The sequence below is a fragment of the Osmerus eperlanus genome, chromosome 13, assembly GCF_963692335.1.
Source record: "Osmerus eperlanus chromosome 13, fOsmEpe2.1, whole genome shotgun sequence".
In the NCBI taxonomy this organism is placed as follows: Eukaryota; Metazoa; Chordata; class Actinopteri; order Osmeriformes; family Osmeridae; genus Osmerus; species Osmerus eperlanus.
The window spans coordinates 9,351,376-9,372,678 of NC_085030.1; the positions used below are offsets into that span (position 1 = coordinate 9,351,376).

Below are 21,303 nucleotides of genomic sequence, written 5' to 3' on the forward strand. Positions count from 1 at the left end.
TCTTTTAAGGCAACCAGTTTGGTAGATCGAAGGTGATCTATCCTGGAGCCAGTTGACTGACGTAGCATTAGAGACCGAATGTGAAAGGACAACAAAGGCAACCTTTCACTAGACAGCTCTCTTATCACCTGTCTCTTGCCTGTTGCACCTGGCAGTCTTTCAGCTCCATACGAACTGGTGTGTATGTTCGTGTGTGTGTGTGTGTGCGCTGTGAGAAGTTTTGCGTTTGAGCAGACCTTAATCCCTCCACACTGACAGATGTGACTCTTCATCCCATAGTCTCTTTGACCCAGGCCAGTGGTAGAAGATGTGGGGGAGACAATACCAGCCGGCCAGGAAGCCAGGGCAGCAAAGCCTACAATATGTCACACAGTGCTTTTGGCTGTGTATTGAAAGTGCCATTTTCAGACCACAGACGGCTTGCTCTGTGTGCCTGTTCTCGGGAAATGGACAGTAAAAGAGGAGAAAAGTGTCTGTTACGTAATGTCTAAAAAATTAAGGCGGCTGTCTCTATATTCGCTCACTCTCTTTCCTGCCTCTCTCAATATCCCTGGCTCTCCTTTCTCTGTGTTCCTGCAGTCCTCTGTGGCTGACTCCCTCTCCCCCATCCTTGGCAGAGAAGCTGGGGTGTGGCGAAGGGAGATTGTCAGCTTCCTGGCTCACAAGGTGACAGTAGGGAAAAAAGGTGTCCAGGACGAGCTCTGGGCTGAGGAAGATCTTTGTTTAGCCGCTAAGCGCTAGCTAGCACTAGCTCATGGTTCAGTGGACTCAGAATACTTTTTAGACCGGAGGTGTAACGCAGTTTTCACCTCTGACTAACCTCTTTGTTATTGTGTTTATCTCTTTCCCTGTCTGTCCGGTTCTCTTTATCTCCCTCCCTCCCTATCTCCTTCTCTCCTTAGCCGTGTTCAACCTCATTCCAGTTGGGCTTCGAGTGGTGGCCATCCAGGGGGTTCAGACCAAGCTCTACCTAGCTATGAACAGCGAGGGCTATCTGTACACATCAGTAAGTCTATTGTTCATCTATTATTGCTGTGTGTGTGTGTGTGTGTGTGTGTGTTTGTAGTGAGTCAGAGTCTCACTCATGGCTTGTTTATTCTCTGTGTGCTGAGGAGAAATTGTAGTACTCTTACCAACTGTTTTTCTATGCTTAGAAGTAGTCAGCTTTTACTTGATCACTTGTCACACACACACACACACTCCTCACACACACAAACACACACCCACAAAGAGCTGCTACAGACTCATTTACTCCTGAGACCAACGTGTCTAGTTTAGACGTCACAGCCACGTTAGGATAAACTTCTCTTAGCTGCACACAACAATCAACATTCAGAACAGCAGTCCATACTCACATAACAGAGCGCCATTAATTCCTGTCCCCCAGTTCCACAGTGCCGTCCCTGCAGCCCCCCCCCCCCCCCCTCTGTCTGTGTCATGTGTTGGGACAGGTGCTCCCAGTAGTTTACCATGTGGTGTGAACGCCTCCTTCCTGCAGGTGGCCAGCGTGGGTGTTAGTGGGAGGCCTGGCACCCTGATATGCTGTGGGAGAGGGGTTGACAAGTGTGTGTTCCCTGTGTTCGCTTGTGCTACCAAGCTTATATTTATCTAATTAACTTTATCTCAGTGTGTGTTTGCGTGTATTTGTACACAACCTCACTCCCCATGGCTAACCTTCGGGCGGTTGTAGGGAGATGAAATGCCGGTGTTCTGGCAGTGGTCCGGGTTACTATGGCGACATGAGCAGCTGGAAGCTGATGCAGTAAGTGGGCTGAATGAAGCTCTAGTACGCTATCTCCATTACTCCTAAGAGAGAGAGAGAGAGAGAGAGAGAGAGAGAGAGAGAGAGAGAGAGAGAGAGAGAGAGAGAGAGAGAGAGAGAGAGAGAGAGAGAGAGAGAGAGAGAGAGAGAGAGAGAGAGAGAGAGAGAGAGAGAGAGAGAGAGAGAGAGAGAGAGAGAGAGAGAGAGAGAGAGAGAGAGAGAGAGAGAGAGAGAGAGAGAGGGAGAGGGAGGGGGAGGGGGAGAGGGGAGAGGGAGAGGGAGGCAGAGAGAGGAATGGGCGGGAGACAAAGGGGAAAGAGTCAACACACAGTTCTCTTATATCATCTCTATGATAAGTACAATTCAAACAGGAAGTAGGCTCCTTGTAAAGCGGCCATCTCCAATGCATTTCATTGCAGTCAATAATACCTGGTGTTGCTCACTTTTTGGTGGAGTAGACTAAACCTTTCATTTTCTGTCCGAGACTCCCCAGGTTTGAGCCAGACTACAAACTGGGTTTCAGATCAGATCATTAAAGAGCTAAAAAATAAAGAAAAGTTCATTACAATGTCCTGTAATGGCAGATGGATCTTCATCTTTGATGAAATGTGCAAAGTAATGAATAATTCAAGTCGCCAGCCAAAAAAAATCATCCTTTTCGTCTGCCCCGCAAAATGTCACCATTGCACAGTGTGTGTGGGCGTGACTAGCAAGAATAACAGGAAAACTTACACCTAGCCCCCAGAGTTAGACCAGATGAGCTGTCAATTTGCAAAGGTTCAATCAGAGAGAGAGCATCCTGATGATAGAAACATGCTGCGGCAACAAGTGGAACACTTCCCACCAAGCCCGACCTGAGCACTACAAACAGCAAACCTACACTAGACACACGTATACGTGGCAGTTAGCAATCTGATAAACATCCTTCTGTGTGAATCCCAGGCCTGGTCTACAGCAGGAGCTGTGTGCCTCCCAGGCCTGGTCTATAGCAGGAGTCTAGATGGTTCCCTGTGTAATTATCTGATCAAACCAATCACAGGCTCGCAAACACAGCCACGAGGAACCTCGCTGCTCAACACGCCTGAGGGGCCAAATAGATAAATAATACTAAAGAAAACTGTACGACCCCCCCCCACACCCCCCCCCCCCCACCCCTCCCCCAACACTGTATTTAACAACACTCCCCAACAGTGCTGCGTTCCTAGTGAGTGGCTTTAATGATACGAGCTAGGCAGTCGGTAATTAAAATCTATGTATTTGCCAACTCGCTGCTTTAATTGGGAGTCAGGTGGCTGAGCGGTGAGGGAATCGGGCTAGTAATCCGAAGGTTGCCAGTTCAATTCCCGGTCATGCCAGCTGACGTTGTGTCCTTGGGCAAGGCACTTCACCCTACTTGCCTACAGGGAATGTCCCTGTACTTACTGTAAGTCGCTCTGGATAAGAGCATCTGCTAAATGACTAAATGTAAATTGAATACAAATTCATACGGTAAGACTTCCCGGACTATGTGTAGGACTAGGCTACATAACATGCTCAGGTGAGTCTGCTAGGAGCATTCCTGTATTGATACAAGGACAGGGAGAGAACTAGAGAGAGAGATTGAGGGAGGAAGGAGACACTCAGAAATGCAATATTTATAGCAAAGGTTGTATTTAACACACCTGTGTGGTGGTGAATCATAGTAAGCTGAAAGGCCTGGGCTAAGTGTCTGTCTGTGCCTTTGTGTTGCTGTAGACTGTAGCAGAGAGAGAGAGAGCTAGAGAGAGGGTGTGCGAGGTAGAGAGAGAAGTCAGAGGTGTGTGTGTGTGTGTGTGTGTGTGTGTGTGGGGGGGGGGGGTGTTCCATTTGTATACAAGGCTTTGAACTCCCCCCCACTGGCTGTATCATTAGCTATGTCTCACTCATTTCCATTTGGATGTTTGTTTTAAACCAACTTCAAGGTTGCGTTCCATATTACACTGCCTCTCCACTTGAAAACAATTGTACTCATATGTTGTGCTACCTTAACCTTTGATCAAGCTCCTTAGAAGAGGTGAAAACAGTGATTACCTGGCTCAATTACAGCAACACAGTATGTCTAGAATTTTCACTAAAGCTCTTTACAGCTGGTGATCTGAGCTAAGATGCTATTGTTCCTGGAGCAGGAATATTCTTATTGCCATTTTTATTGGATGATTGCTGGATGAGAGTGCTGCTATGGTAGACTAACAGTTGCCTGTAAGCCGTGCACTGAATCCAGCCAATGGCAGGCCAGCTTTGCAGGGAGATCCCCAATCAATGGTGGCGACGCAGTGGATGACGCAGGTTAGCTGGGGAGGGGGGGAGGGGGGAGCGACTGCTGTGAGCTCGCTACAGAGGAGGCGTCCCCTTTTGGATGGTGTGTGTCTGTGTGTGTGGTCTCATCTCATATACAATAGACATTTCTTCATGTGCATGAATGTCATCTCAAATTCTACCTGTTCAGATATTTTGTATTTGAGTATTTGATCCCCTTCTGAGATGCTTCTTGCGTGTGTGTGTGTGTGTGTGTGTGTACTGCGTGTGTACTGCATGTGCTGCATGTTGGAAGACAGAGCACGGGAGAGAGGAGTGAGAGGAAGAGTGCACGTGTGTGGGTGAGGGACCAGCAGAGATGGATTCATTCAGCGGTGTCACAGTGTGTGGGAGAAAAGGGAATCAATTAAACATGTTTTTCACTGGATGTTCTCGTCTTCTGCACTCTCTTCTTACATAGAAGAGTCGCCTTCGCCATACCATACGTGCTACACTGTCTAAGGAATTCGATTAATTAAACAGATTTTTTCGTTAACAAAACCACTCTCAGTTTAATGCTTTTTTTTCTAATCAAGTAGGGCACCTCTAGAAAACGTTTCTAGTGTATTCTGTTTTTGTTATTGCCCTGGGATCAGTGGCAGCCGTGGAGGATGGGCTGGGTGTGTTTGAGGCAGAGGACAACACTCAATAGTGTCTGGGTTTTCTCTGGAGGTGCCTTTGATGTGGAGCCTTTCGTTGTCTACGGTGGGTCTGTGGGATTAGACCCTGGAGCATTAGAGTGTCAGACTCATCCTGTACAGGCTTGGAAGCTCTGGAGAAAACTTGCATCACGTGCATAAGCACTATACTATTCACACGGCCACGAAGGAGTTTGAAATCATGCTTGGCAAAAGGCTTGTACAAAATCGACATAGCGTGAGAAGATAGACACCGTTTTTAATTCTACTGAAGCCTAGTGAGTGTGTGTGTGTGAGGGTATCGTGTGTGTTTAAATGAATGTATTTGCCTACGCTGGTAAGCCGTTGTTTGATATGTGCTCTAGTTGACACTCAAGCTTTTACAACCATAGAGTAAGCAAGCACAAAGCAAAATAGCCTCACCCTTATCGTGTTTCTCTCCACTGAACTGCATCATTAACTAGCCAGGGAGTGTGTGTGTTCGTGTGCTCACCTATTTGCCAAGGGTCTTATCCAGCAGCTTAAAAAGGGCCAACTTCTATCCTAAAAAAACAACAACATAGTAAAAGTGTTATTGTCCGGGATGGTGGAAGCAAGCTTTTCAGCCTGCTGGCCCTCGGTGAACAGGCTGGGAGGCTGTTAAGCTGTGTCGAGCAGAATTAGTTTGCCCGAGCCGCTGCGCCATTCGTTTTGTGAGGCTCCTGGGTTCTGGTGTTGTGGAAGGAAAGCTAGCAAACTGTTCCTCCTTAATTGTATTGGCATAATTGGTGTGATTAGAGCTAGAATATGGCTGCAGCCAGATGTGCATGGGGCCGCCACCTCTATTGATCTGGGCTCCTCGATAGAAGAATCCAGCCAATAACTTTACAGTGGGAAATCAAATCCATTATGGTAGTATTTCTCATTTCTCCTTTTGAATGGGGGGTGTTAATGGGTTTTAATTCCCCTTGTGCAGACCTTTGATTCCAGCTTCAGAGTGAATTGTAATGGATTGTGTTTCCTAAGCTCCCACATCTGTGTAATATTCATGTGAGTGTCTGAAGACTGCAACATTTGGTGTGCACGTGCGTGCGTCATGTGCCTTCTTGCTCTGTAACTAGGTGCATGTGTATCCTTTTGAGAGAGCGAGAGTGTGTGTGTCTGTGTGGAGGGATGTTCTAGATGTGCAGGGGAACCATCCTGTAGTATGTCACACTCAGTGCTGGCATCAGCCTTTAAACCCCCCCCCCCCCCCCCCCCCAGTAGTTAAATTATATGGATCTGAGGCTCTACGACTAGCCCGTAGAGTCTAGTGTGTGCATGTTTTTCTATGTATGTGTACCTTTTTCCTCTGTGTGTGCGTGTGTAGTTCTGTGAGTGAGTGTAGTTCTAAGTGTGTGTGTTGTTGGTGTGTGTGTGTGTGTCTACCCTCCGCAGGGAGCATTATTGTGACAGACACCTGCGGAGAGAGAAGTGCTCTGGAGCGTTGGAGGCCGCTCTCTAAACCAATAGGATCTGTCAGCCCCCCTCTGACGTCCCCCTTTTCAGTGGTATAAGGAAAGAAGTGGAGGGAGAGAGGGAGAGAGGGAATGAGTGATTTCTGAGATTAAAGGAGAGAGGAATAGCGGTCAATGACTTGAAATGGGGGAGAGAGATAGAAAGAGAAATATGGGTGCTGTGAGAGGGAAAAAAGAAGAGAAATGGAGAGACGTGGAGAATAAGTGTGCAAAGAACTCCAAACTCAAAGAAGTGAAAGGCCGCAATGAACTAGCGCAGTGCTCAGTCACATACATCTGACACACATGCGCACACTCATACACAAACACACCCACATGCTCGCAGTAATGCACAGACCCCATCCGCCTTCCCTCGAGTGTAAATGTACAGATGCAAAAATACTGACGTACAGAAGGAGCCACATGTGAAGGTAAGGGAGACTATGTTGGTAGGGGGAGGTGGCAGGAATTGCATTCTGGTTTGGGTGGGGGAGGGGGGTGGTGGTGGTGATGGTTTTGGGGGCTAGCAGAGTTTCCCCATGCAGTGGCAGCGTGGAAAGGATGGTGGGTCACAGGCAGGGATGTAGTGGGGGCTAAACGCACGTGAACGCCGTTTACGCACCTCCCGAAATTCGGAAATAACATTTATCCACCTCTAAATTGCAGAAATTGCGTTTATCCACCTCTAAATAGCGTTTATGCACGTTTACGCACATCTAAGTTCCCTGCACCTCGTATTCTGCCGTTGGAATAATCCGAAATAAATTTGGTGTAATTTTAAAACACCAAAGACTAAATTTCATATTGTTTAATATATAAACGCTGTAGTCTGAATCATTTCATCTGCGCTGTATGGTCTTTGACCCTCCAATCAATGCGTTGCGGCTGCGGTGGCGACACCAATCAGGATCCACGAAGTACACACATACACGTGGATTAGTCTACCTGTTCGGAATGAATTAATTAATTAGCCATGGATATCAGGCGATTTTTGAAGAGACCATCGAGTGCTCCCACTCCCACAGATGCCCGCGAAAGGCCTCAAGTACAGAGTGATCTATTCACGTTTGTAAACGTTGTTTTGGTCTGCACAACATCGCATTAAGACAGGGACAACGGCTAGCCTACTATTATTAACCTTCTTTTATAAACGATGATGCAGATACAAGCCAACCTTACCAGTCCCATCCAAATAGGCCTAATGAAACGTAAAAATGAATAAATAAACAGGGTTCTCAAGCCTATGTAAAGGGGCTGAAATGCGTGTGTCTCATGGTGGCGGGGGGGGGGGGGGGGGGGGGGGGGCTTGAAACAGACGTGAAAGCTCGTCTCGGGGGGGGGGTGCTTGACGACCCTGTAAATAAATAAATATTAAAATTCATAGTTTACCCACCTCTATTTTTACCACTACACCACTGGTCACAGGGCTCTAAGCAACGTGACTGCAGTACACAAGCACAGATTGCATGCCTACGTGTGTGTACGTGTGTGTGCTTATGAATGCTCTTCTCACACACACTCTGGTTTATCTGCAGTATATTTCTACACAGGCTCCATCCAAAATTGCATCATAGACAATTGTAATCATAGACGATTTAACTCCTGGAATCTCTCTCTCTCTCTTTCTCATCCCTCGGTTATTTGTCAGCCTAATTAGCTGGCTCACTAATTATGGTACCGTAGAATACATTGTTCTTTATTGCATATTTTCACCACTACCCTGTAGTGACGGAGGCTTGAATGGGAGGCGTGTGGTGGAGCTGCGAGGCCTGATGGGAGGGAGAGCCTCCAGCGGTGTAACGTCAGGGCCGGGACTCAGCTCATCAACTCAATATGAGCTGTTCCTGGGAAAAAGCCCATCTTTTCTAATGGGATAATTTAAAGGCCATTTACGCACACTATTTCACTATAGACAGGCGTGTTGTGTGTGTGTGTCTGTGTTAGAGGGTCCGTGGGAGTGGGTGATGGGGGGGGCACGACTGAGATCATTTCCATGCAGATAGCTTTTCCCTCTCCATCTCTATTTTTTCAAAATGATGTTCCCTCGCTCCAATATGCAGTGCTGCTTCTAGCTGGGACAGAGGGGTGATTAAAGAGATGGGGATATCAGTTTCACTTAACAAAGGCCATTTACCATTGACTCTAGGAAAACCACTGGAGCCTATTGAGAGGCCTCTGAATGTATCTGTCAGTCACAAGCCTGATCAAGTATGCACCCTTATTGATGGGGTGGGGTATCCCCCCAAATCTGGCAAACCTCTCCGTCTTGGCGCAAAGAGTGTACGCATTTGTGTATGCGTCTGTCGTCCATCGACTTTCACTCCACTCCACGGTGACTGCGGTGAGCCAAATCCACATAAGCTCGTTTATGTAGGTAGAACAGGAGTCCTGGCTCAAAAGCTGAACACTTTCCCACAGAGATGCTGGCTAGCATAGCTAAAGACTCAGCAAGCAGGACACAGCTCTGTGACTGATTCTGGCTACCCAGATTAGCATTGATGCTCATAGTGTGGACCAGGAAGAAGAGGAAGTGTCATAGAGGACTAGAGGGGCCAGAGAACCAGAGGAAGAGAACCTGCCAGAGTGTACTGTGCTGGAGTGAGAAAGTGTTGCTGATGTATTGTGTGCATTTTTAGTGGCTTTTAATCAAGTGTCCATGTCTCCACACAGGCTAGACAAATGGCATGTCTGGCTCCAGAAGGCTGGGTGATACATTGTTGGGCCACAGAAGAAACGAAGCACAGAGCATTAGTGGAAAAACAGCCCTATTACTGCCTCTTTACACTGCTGACCCTTATGTTCAGAAGGTGTTTCACAGCCATCCGTGTGAAGGTGCAGAACCTTCCGGCAGCTATCTCTGTTTTGGGGCGAGTTCCACCACATCAGATTCAGCCTTGCTCTAGACATTGTTGTTTATGCAATTATCATAATTATAATTAATTACCTTTCACCAGATTTTTCGGTTTAATCCGAATGCTCTCTCCAAAAGTAGATTTGCATTTAGGCACGAGGGGTTCAATTGATTTTAATTAATCTGACCTTCAAATGGAGGCATTAACTCGCCTCGGTGCCAGTGGAGCTTTTACGTAAGTGCCACAGCCTTTTTGGGAAAATTTGTCTGTAAAGAGGATATGCCGGTAGGTGGGTGGAGCACCTGCTGTTGTCATGGGGATTGTGTTGTTTATCTATCCTGACACAGACCTACTGCTTTACCTGTCTGGACACATTTAGCTGTAGTTATAGGATCAGGAATATACAGAAACACAGACACTACAGACCCAGTGAGAGACATATACGGTACATGGAGATATCGGCACATACACCCACACTTACACATACAGACAGACACAGACAAGCCAGACAACCACCCCAGCAGGACAGGAGAGGCAGGGATGATCCCAGAAACATCCCAGCAGGCCAGGAGAGGCAGGGATGAACTCAGAAACACCCCAGCAGGACAGGAGAGGCCGGGATGATTTCAGAAACACCCCAGCAGGACAGGAGAGGCAGGGATGAACTCAGAAACACCCCAGCAGGACAGGAGAGGCCGGGATGATTTCAGAAACACCCCAGCAGGACAGGAGAGGCAGGGATGATCTCAGAAACACCCCAGCAGGACCGGAGAGGCAGGGATGAACTCAGAAACACCCCAACAGGACAGGAGAGGCAAGGATGAACTCAGAAACACTCCAGCAGGAGCGGAGAGGCAGGGATGAACTCAGAAACACCCCAGCAGGACAGGAGAGGCAATGATGATCTCAGAAACACCCCACCAGGACAGGAGTTGCAGCGATTAACCCAGAAACGCCCCAGCAGGACAGGAGAGCCTTTGGGGTTGTGTCTCTCTGAGGCAGTCTGAGAGGAGATCAGAGGCAGAGCTACCAGCAGACAAGTTGCTTTTTACAGACATTGATTTACTTTGCGTTTCCTCAAAGCAGACTATTGATGACCTGGTGAACTGTCATGAACCACAGACAGACAGGTATCCCACTGGTCTAAGACTCAGACTTTTTGACAGACTTGGAAGTCTGTAGGCTAAGGCCAAATACAAACACTTGTAGAAATGTTCCCTTCATGCCCCCAGCTGTAAGAATATACTCTGTCCACCAAGTAGTCAGTAGCAATCGGCTTGTTCTGGTTGGTTGCTGTACTCAGGTCTTTATAATTCTAGGTATCTTGAGAATTTAGACCAATTTGAACAAGGTTTCTTTCTGGTTAACCAAGGGCCTAGCGGAGACCGAGGTCTGTCTTAAGAGTAAGTCTCTGTGGTGGTGTCATGTCATCTGTTCCATGTGACAACATGCCTGTGTTCTTATCACCTTGTCTGGGCTGGCAATGTTTCTGCTGGTGACAACAGCGAGGGTCGAGAGGAGAGGGTCACTGGTCCCTTCTGTGTGAGGCTGAGAGCCCGGTGTTCATGACTGAGGTAAACTGGGGTAGGGAATGAGAGATGACTGGGTAATCTGGATGGGTTAGAATAGGACCATTTTGCTTCATAGTAGATACAGATATGTATTCCGAGCATGATATTCTTTTTCTCTGAGGGTTTCATCGTTAATCCAATTTAAGATCATTGTGATGACTGTGCATTGTACCGTATACACATAACCATATAACCCAGAGTAGATACAAGTTTGGACACCCGTTTAATCATTCTAAGTGCTCCCTTTGGAGCTCCTGTGCCAGCGAATCCATGTCCACTGATGCCGTTTATTGACGAGCTGCTGTGTGACAGTGTCCCAGTGTTAGTCATGATCGCATAGCAGATCTTCACACTCTCGCTGGAGGGACACGTCATCCGTCTCATCACGGACATCCACCAACGCATCCTCCCCCGGTAACAACCGGTTCCAGTTGAACCTTTCCCACGATGAAAGTCATATCCATTCTGTTCTCTAATTAACTGTCTTTACGCTCTCGCTACATCCAACAATACTTGATATTTCCCCCCTGTACAACTAAATGACATTTCAAGTGTCATTTTGTCGTTTTTCTTGGGGCGCAGATTGGTCCCAGGGAAGCTAATGAATCAGAAAGCAGTTGGAAAGTAATTAGCAGCCAAGAGAAAGCAGGAGACAGCCGTGTCCTGAGCTGTGGCTTGTGTTGTCTGACCAGATAAGTCCAATTATGTTCTATATAGACATCTTTAAGAACATTCCAGAAATGTAACCAAATATTTGAGGTGATGGTCACACGCTGACACATTCACGCATACACACGTGTGCACATATACACACACACACACACAAATACTGTATATCCACATATACAAATACACAGACACGCCAATATCCACTTTTGTGCGCACACACTCACACTTGTCGGTAGTGCGCTGGGAGAAAAACAGCAGCTTTATGTTTTACAAGCCAGGGGAGCGGCAGTAATGATCTAGTTCTGGGGAACTGAGACTTGAGACAAACGTGGACAGCAGAGGGGAAAAGATGACACAAACTGCAGTTTGGTGTAGGGAAGCAAAATGAGGTAATTTGGAGAGAGCTGGAGAGAGAGGGTGGAAGAGAGGGAGAGATATGACAGAATCTGACAAATATCTCTAAAGAGTCCCTGAGGCTTCCAGTGGATCTAGCTCAGTGCTCCACGCAACCGCCAATTCATTAGTATAGAGACAGAGGAGCCTGGACATTATGCAACATCTGCAGCACACACACCCATACACACTGTAGCGCTTGAACCTATTGGTGGCATTTAGAGATTCATTTGTTTATTTATTCATAGAAGAGAGAGAAAGGTAGTCATTCTGTATAGATATGTCAGATATTAATGATACTGTAGATATAAATCAACTTATTCCAGAACAATGCTCAACATGACCACATCCTCCTCCTGCGTATTAATTGCTCCATACATAATAAAATATTTAAAGGATGAATGTTTAATCATAGCAGATCTTTAATTAATAATCCTCTATATCTTTGTCATATAGGAATAAATTATTCAACATGATGAACATAATAGCTTTTGAGAGCTTTTAATTTGAGATGTGGAAGTCTTGAATCAGATGCTTTAAAAATACATTCTGCTTCGGTGTGTGTGTGTGCATGTTGGAATGCTTGTTTTGTTAGCCCTTAGTTGGAGTAATGAGGTTCCACATGAATGTCAATATCACATTAGTGAAATGGACCTTGAAGACCTTGAATGTCGGTCTGAGCGGTGTCCACCTTGTACATCCTTCAGCTGTGTTTCATCTTGTCTCCTCTCTCTCTCCCCCCCCCCCCCCCCCTGTATCCTCCCAGGAACACTTCACCCCGGAGTGTAAGTTCAAAGAGTCGGTGTTCGAGAACTACTATGTGACGTACTCGTCCATGATCTACAGGCAGCAACAGTCGGGTCGAGGCTGGTACCTTGGCCTCAACAAGGAGGGGGAGATCATGAAGGGGAACCACGTCAAGAAGAACAAACCAGCAGCCCACTTCCTCCCCAAGCCTTTGAAAGGTCAGTTACTGTTCTGCCAATGCAGAGTCTTGTTTTTCCAGGCTTCCTTCAGTGGTCTTTGTTGTACATATACTCTTGATCTGTGGTGTCCTGTGGAGAACCGTGTCAGGAGAGTTCCGACATGCAGAAGGTGTTTTTAAAGTCTGTTGGTTATTCAGTGTGGCGTGGAACACGGCGCTTTGGCGGTGGTTATTTATTCCGGAGAGGAAAGTGGGCCTCTCTTTTATTACGTTTCCAATTCCCCATACCTATGCTTTGTCTTTATCTCCGTCGTTCGCTATAACCTTTTCTCCGCCTCTCTCTCTGCCTGCTGATATCCTTGTGGCTCTTCTCCTAGCCCCCCCACCCCACCCCACCCCCCCACTCGACCTGCATCGGGGTGATGGTGTATCGGGGTGATGGTGTGTGGACAGAACCATTGAGGTGATCCAGCTGCTGTTAACGCTCTACTGAAGCCACGCGGACGAGAGGCAGAGGCAGTGTCTGTGGCTGGAAGCTGTTGGGAACGCTAAAGTTTCCTCACTTTGAATAGAGATGGCTAGGTCCTGTCGTATTCCAGACACGTCAAAATTGTGCTCCACTCATTCCGGCCAGACATCCTGTGGGGATAGGGGTCGTGGATGAGTAGGGAGGGAGGGAGGGAGGGGGTGGTAGGGGCGGATACAGCTCGCGCTTTTGAAAAGGCCACAGGTCCTTTCATCGAGAACAAGACACATACTTACCTGTCAACAGAGTGAGAAAGAAAGAGAGAGAAAGAGAGAGAGAGAGAGAGAGAGAGAGAGAGAGAGAGAGAGAGAGAGAGAGAGAGAGAGAGAGAGAGAGAGAAAAGCATCAACTAGATGAAAAAGGAGCTTTCAGATGAGATTCAGCCTCCGTGAGCAAAAGACTCGCTGGCAAATTATTCACCCGATGACGAAAGAGCGCGGAGCAATTTCTTTTGAGGGGCTGATCAATTGTTAAGTTGTTGCCATGATTTGGATCTGTCAAAGCTCGGCGTTTACGTGCCGCTCTGATTCTAGCACACAGAGAATGCCGACTGCGCTGGATTCAATTGTGACAGACACGTCTGTATTGACGCATCGTTAAAAAGAAATCGCAAGCTTTAAGTCTAGCTTTTCCCTACAATAAGGGCGTAAGTTCATAGACAAGGGAAAAACGTTTCCCTACGGCCGAGGAGGAGAGGAGCGGCACTCCTGGTTTTCACCAGACGTCCCCTTTGGGGTCTGCTCCTTTCATCGTTTGGCCAGCAGCTCGTTAGGAACCCTCATCTGCCCTGTGAAATCTCTGCGATAGCTTTTCACTTTCACTTAACTACCCATACAGGGGGCCCAGCACGCAACACCACTCAGAGAATGATTGCCTTGCCGTCCTCACAGATAGAGATAAAGAGAAAAAGAGAAGCAGAAAGAGATGGAGGGACATAAGTAGAAAATAATAGGTCGAGGGCGTGCATCAACAGTTATGTGTGAGACGATACAAAGATGTAGTGCGCAACTGGAGTATTTTTATATATTTAAAAGACAAAGAGTCATTGTATGCAGACAGGGTATTTACCAACAACTCCAGATTATACCAAAAACAAACATTCCTACTCTAAATGTATCTCTTATCTAGAGTTCCAGATGTAGCTTGCAGAGCCTTAGAGAAGGAGAGGACATGAGTGTGAGCGAAAGACAGAAGCATTTGTTCCAGCAGCTCATAAAGATTGGGAGGCAGCCGCAGCGTTACAGCCGCAGCATTACAGAGGACCAATTAAGGAGCCTTCTCTGCATTGGCAGCGGCTTGTCCTCCAGCCGCTCCTCGTACCCCCTCCGGTTCCAGATCACCAGCCCCAGTCCCCATAGCTTCCCTACTCATCCTCATCCTCACCTCTCTCTTTCTCTCTCTTTCTCTCTCTTTCTCTCTCTTCTCTCTCTCTCTCTCTCTCTCTCTCTCTCTCTCTCTCTCTCTCTCTCTCTCTCTCTCTCTCTCTCTCTCTCTCTCTCTCTCTCTCTCTCTCTTTCAAACACACACACACTTTCGCTCTCTTTTTCAATTTCTCTTTCACACTCGCTCTCCTTCTCTCGCTTCAGATCCTGTGTGGTGGGTGAGAGGGTGTGTTTGATCAGCATCAATTTAGAGGCGGTTTGACAGATCCTTGCAGACTTACTGTGATGACACACACACACACCACCAGATCTCTCTGTAACACTGGGTCGGGAAAAGAAAATGACGGAGAGAGAGAAGTAGAAGAATGGAAGCATAGAAGAGTGGATGGATGATAGTAGAAAAGACGAGGTTGGAGGTGGAGATGGACCGCAACCCCAGGGTTAGGTGTTCAGCTATGCAGTCACATTAACGCCACGGCTAATAAGTCCCAAATCGATCCCTGCTGCTTCTCTTTGTGGTCCTCTATTGATTGGCTCGTGGAAGCAGAAGATGCTTTGTGCACAGCTGCTGTCACCAGAAAGTCAAGGCTAAAGGAAAGTGTCTTTGTAGCGTCAGGTTGCAGCCTTCACCCCATCTCCCTCAGGACCAGGGCATCAAACAGCATTGTAGACACATGATCCCAAACCCTCCATGCTGGAACCCAAGAAGTTCCACTTCAGATGATGGCAGTCTCTCCTGGAAAGTTAGAGAGCATCGCACAATGCCGGTGCACCCTGTATGCAGCGTGCACGCAAGGAGAAAGCACGACATGTTGAATTACTTATGTCTTGCAGTAGTTATAAGAACACTTTCTGTCCTCAAAAAGATGTTGTAGGTTTTTGCTCTCCTTGCTGCAGTGTGCATGGTGTAATGTTACAGTCTTGAGTGATACACATCAGAGCTCCTTGCTTACTGGTAAACATTTTGAGCAATGGAATTGAAGCAAAATGGTTTAAATTGACAATATCTTTATTCTATTATATTGTATTTGATCCTAATATGTTAGTATTAAGTTGGATAATTATTCCCCCACAGCACACCATATCATTAGGTTCATCCTAGGACTGTCCATCAACCATATCATTTTTCCAAGTTCATGATCGAGTTCTCCTCTATGGTTTTGTCCATTCTGTGTGTCCCTACGGTGGCTGTGTATAGCCCATGAATTCAGCTCCAAACTGCGAAGACTCACTGCCCTGTCCTCTGCTCTGTCTGTCTCTCCAGTGGCCATGTACAGGGAGCCCTCTCTCCACGACCTGACGGAGTTCTCCCGCTCCGGTAGCGGCACGCCCACCAAGAGCCGGAGCGCCTCGGCTGTGCTGAACGGGGGCAAGGCTGTGAGCCAGCACGAGTCCACGTAGCCTGCCTAACCCTAACACCGCCACCCGGGCCGGACGAAGACGCCTTACCTCCAGAAGAGCGTAACTCCAAGCAGACTTCTCTCTCCAAAACCATCGGCAGTTCAGGACTACTACCACGGCAACCACCACCACAAACACCACCACAAACCACACTAGAATACACTCCATTAGGTCAATCTTTCTTTTATCTACACACTGTAGCATCAACAGCAAACCACGTTTCACATCAACCCCACTTTGAAAACACTTGACTTACATATAAAAGAAGACACTTGCACAATGTTTCTTTTTCTGTATATCACTCTATGGATGTAACGACTGTGTAACCAGTTAGAGCATCTTTTAAGGTTTTCTTTTTCTCTTACCAGATGACAGTGACCAGTTTTCCTAGGTCCTGTTCATTTAGACAACCCTTGCATCTGTTGGCTAGGTCAGTCAGGCGGTCATGGCAACTACATTTGGCCTGCCCAGGTTGAGAAACGCCCCTGTCCTCTGCGTCACCAATGCTTCTGTGAATACGAAGCTACACCCCCCTGGTGGTGTGGGCGGGCCAACCCTGCCGGAGCTGCAGTCAGACAACCAGAAGGTAGCTCTCCTGCGTTCTAGTGCACACGCTCAGAGACTGAGCTTTCTAGCATCGGAAAACAAAGCCTACATTCAGCTGACCTGAAACCTGGTGTGGAAAGCATGGCTCTGACACTTTTTTTGTTTGAGAGACGTATGCACCTTGCTTTGCAAATTTTCGAATGATGAATTCGCTGAGAGCTTTTTCTTTAGATTCATTATTTTTCTGTTTTATTTTTGTATCTCCCTCTTGTTGGTGTTGTTCTCCCCGTTCCCCAATCCTCACCACCCCCTCTCAGAACTTGTGTTTTGTTGCTTATTCCACAATGAAAGGTTCCAGAACACCAAAGATAGAGCTGACAGAGAGTCCCTTTAAGCTGTATAAACCACGCCAATATACAGGCACAGCTGGAAATGCTAGGAAATGCTACACTATTTTTGGGGTTTTGTATGTTTTTGACAAGGCAAAGTGTTTTAAGCTCGAGAGAAATAGAAATGGACAAAGCGATTTCACAACCCATGGGAGTTGTAGACTGGTTCAGTGTTCTAGAAAGTGCACTCTCAGAAAGAGGGGTAGAGAGAAAGAAAGGGAGAGAGAGAGAGGTATGATTTGACTGTTCAGTGTTCCCATCCCTCTGTTTCTATTGTGTCACTTTGTCTCTGTCTTTTGTCCCTGTGATCTGTTTCTCCCCCATGTGCTTGTGTCATGCCTTGCCCCCCTGCCCTCCCTGCCTCCCCCAAACTTTATTGGCCAAGTCTGTACTCCATACAGACATGCTAAGGCCCCCACCCAGGACTCTTGTTTCGTGTTTGAGTAACTTATTGTGGTGACAATTTTCTATCTAAAAAAAATTATAATAAAGAAAAAAAAGAATACTGTGGAATTGTAGGTGGCTTAACATTTTATAGGATATGTCATATTTGTAAAAGTGGAGAAAAAACAAAACAAAAAAAAAAGACGAACATCTTCCGTTTCTCGCACAGGGCATGTATGAACACGGTTGTGTACAAAGAGGACCCCTTTTTTTGTGGGCGAAGTACTCTTTCCCTTGAGCTGCATAACTTCTTCATATGGTACATGCTTTTGGGAGGCTTTTGTTTGTTGGTTTCTTTTGGGGGGTTTGTAGGTGAACCTATCTGTTGCATGGAGACAGCTGGGACTTCTGGACTAGAGCTGCATGATGTAGGCTATGTGTATTAACCCATGTTGGATCATGTGTTCCAATCTACCAGGATAAAACTGAAAAACAACACGTACAGGCAGACAGTGTTCTGCCTGCTACTTTCCAGTTGTTTGTTATTTGTTGTATACACAAAATGCACTGAATAAAATGTTTATATTAAGATATACTTTTAAAATGTGTCCTCTCTTTCCTTAATTTGGACTCACTTTCTTCAAACCTTTGCTCCATAATCTGCGCTCAGATAGGGATACGGTGGATGAGGAATACATTCATAGGAAATGATCCAACGCTTTCTGTTGTTCACACATGCAGCCACTGTACACACTCCAACTGTATAACAGGACATGAGATAGTGTTGGTGCAGCATTAAGATAGACTACTGAACACACTGTAGACGGCTGGTGTCTAACCATAAGGGAGGATGAGTACCTGGGCTAAGTTAAACCTTACGATCAACGTTTTTCAGCCCTTTTCCCGCTTTTTTGTTTGTTTCTTTTCAGTTGATATTAATGGTTGTCTTCTCTCAGCCATACTACCATCATAAAACTACATTTATACATAGAAGGGAAAGTAATGACAATGCTGACACACATTCTCACTTCCACAAACCCAGATGAATCTACAGTAGCATCATGTCTTGCATATGGAACACTTGTCTCCTCAAAAGCTGAAAAGGTCAATACATGATCAAAGTGCTGTTTATTGATGGCGTGTGCTTGTATGGGTGAATGTGTGGGGGTAGGGTTATGGTGCTGACATGGTAGAGAGAGGGTTACAGTGTGTAGGATCTGTAGACACAAACAGGAAGCTGGATCCTTCCTGTTTCTAGCCTCACCCACGGGGAGCCATGATTGGCCTTTAATTGCCTGTGGACTAAAGGATCCAGGAGGGGCTTATGGCCTTCAGTGGTCCAAGCTCCCCCAGAGACAGTGATCCAAAGCCTGGTTTAACATGAGTTCCTACTTTGTGAGGTTCTGGAGAGTGAGAAGATCTGAGATTAGAGAGAAGGTATCATTGCAACTGACCAGATGCCCTCTGTGTTCCCTCCCAAAGAGCTGGCCTGCATGTGGAGCAAGCACTCACGACACTTGATGTAATTAGCTCTACAAAGGCTGCACGCCCCCTTCTGATGGGCCCAATGTCTCGCGGAACACTCCAGTTACGCAATCCGCTCCACCCTGTGGGCCAGGAGGGCGAACAAGGCGGTAATGCTAATTGGTTAGCTAACCCAGAGCCCATACAGGCTGATTTGAATGGGAAAGTGAATGACACTGAGCGCTAATAAGGGCACAGCTCCTCAGCCCCTCCATCACTTCAGAAAGGACTCGTAGCGCTAACGAGGGGTTCTTGTCCCTTATCGCCCGCTCTGATTGGGTTTCACCTGCCGAGCATGCAGGGAATTATGAGAATGAATGATGGCGAAATGTCACTTGGATGTGAATGGGTAAAATTACTTGTAATTATTGGATTGGCAAGGGAACTGTATGCTCTCACAAAGCACTATTTGTTAATATGATATTACACCTGCTTGTATGGTTTTACTCTTTTACTACCATTAGGATCAAATCACATCCTGTGTAACCTTGACAGTGCCAGCATGCAGTAGGCAGATTTACTGGTCAAATATTGGACTTGGTAGATATACAGAAGAGATAGAGGATGTGGCCTGGCTAGCCCATGCTGTACCGGGGTGGTTCTATTTCATTGATACATTCCTCTGACATTGACTTGTGTGGAACAGAACTGGCCCCCTTACTTCCACCAACATCCCACCACCCCCACCCCCACCTTCAGCCCACCCACTTGCTCCCCTGGACCCCATGGCCAGTCATTTATAGACCCTCTCCATCACACACACATCCAATCCCACCGCACATGAAGAGCGCTGGAGGACAGCAAAGCTGTTTGCCAACCAATGCATGGTGGCTGTAGCCAGTGGCTTTCAATCTGTAGACATGCAATACAGTCAGACACTGATGAACACTTTCTCACACAAGCATCATTAGTGAACTGAGCACCACTACACAACGTGGTTGCACCCAGGGGTTTGTACATACTACTATGACATAGGGTTTCTACACGCAGTCTTGTTTTTGTGTGTGTGTGTATGTGTAGAGGGAATCCGATCCCTTCATCTTGGGGATCTTTAATCTAAAGTGGAGGGAGATACAGTAGGCACACTCTCCAATTACACCATGTCAGCCTAATTAGTGGCTATGGGCAGTACAGACAGGAGCTCTAATAGGCCGAGCTAATATAGCCTGGGATATGAGCTACTTCACCCTTCATATAGGCTGACAGATCCCCCCCCCCTCTCACTCTCCCTATTTCCTATTCTCTCTCCTTCCTCCGTGTGCTACATTCATTAGCCAGACAGTCCAATTCATTAACAGGGGGATGAGTTTTCCTGTTCAGCCATGAGAGGGAGGAAGAGACAAAGCTCTCTTTCTCTCTTTGCTGTAGTATACTGTAGTTGTCTCTCTCTCTCTCTCTCTCCCCCTCTCTCTCTCTCTCTCTCTCTCTCTCTCTCTCTCTCTCTCTCTCTCTCTCTCTCTCTCTCTCTCCCCCTCTCTCTCTCTCTCTCTCTCTCTCTCTCTCTCTCTCTCTCTCTCTCTCTCTCTCTCTCTCTCTCTCTCTCTCTCTCTCTCTCTCTCTCTCCCTCTCTTTCAGCCCCCGCTGCAGGTTTGGGGCTATGCTAGGCTAATGAGACATTTCTCTGTGTGGGATCTGACTGAAGAACAGATGTCTGCCCTGAGGGTATATCATGGAACGCACACATACACACATAAGCACACACAGACTCACTTGAGATTCAAACTTGAGAAAACATAAAGGCATGTAAAAGCACTCACAGGACATGCATATGAACTTAGAAAGTACAAGATGCAGCATATTTCGATTCCATGTCGTACAATCTACCGTGGCACAAAAGTCGATTTGTTAGAAAACTGCTGTTCCATTTTTATTGGATTTCAATGCACTTTAAATGCCTTTCAAACAGACACGGGTGATGCACATATCAGTCCTCAAAGGCTGTGAGATCTGGCTGGCTATCTAGCAGTCAGTGATCATCTGTCCTGTATCAGGAAGAGACGTGAGGAAGCATGATTCATAGAGGGCTGTGTACCTGTGAAAGCTCTAACTCATCTCCTATCTCCGCCAACACACTCAGATAGGGCCACAGCAGCTCCATCCCTCACATCAACACCCCCTTTCTCTCACCCTCCATTTCTCTCTTCCTTACATGGCTTCTCTTCCTTCTCTCTTTCTCCCCCTCCTAGAAATGTATCATCAGTCACCTGCTTTCCAGTGCCATGCTGAGTAAATACATCATTGTGACCTTATAATAATACATAATAGGTGTGTTTGCACATATGTGTGTGGGTTTTACATGTTGTGTAGAGTCAGCATTAACACAACGCCTGAGCCAAGGGCGTCTTCTCCCTCCATTTCCCCTTTTCATGAGACTTAATATTTGATAGCGATGTGGAGTTTTTTTGCACTTTTCACAAAGATGTGATATAACCTATCTACGTAACTAGCTATGCTTACAGATTATGTGTCTAGTTGCAGGTAGCCCCTCCCACTATCCACAACAGTTATGTTTAAAAGATAACAATTTCCTAGCTGCCAGTCAAGTAATCAGTG

At 46.7% G+C, this 21,303-nt stretch overlaps 1 protein-coding gene across 2 annotated transcripts in view; it reads left to right on the top strand.

Moving 5' to 3' along the window:
* The window catches only part of fgf13a (fibroblast growth factor 13a), an 86,171-nt gene extending 68,350 nt beyond the window's left edge, over window positions 1-17,821 (top strand). For both annotated transcript variants that reach the window (XM_062476307.1, XM_062476306.1), the window contains 3 exons: window positions 903-1,006; window positions 12,440-12,638; window positions 15,771-17,821. In XM_062476307.1, coding sequence (XP_062332291.1) covers window positions 903-1,006; window positions 12,440-12,638; window positions 15,771-15,907 — 440 coding nt within the window. In that variant the 3' untranslated portion in view covers window positions 15,908-17,821. The remainder of the gene's footprint in view (window positions 1-902; window positions 1,007-12,439; window positions 12,639-15,770) is intronic.
* The last annotated feature ends 3,482 nt before the right edge of the window (window positions 17,822-21,303 follow it).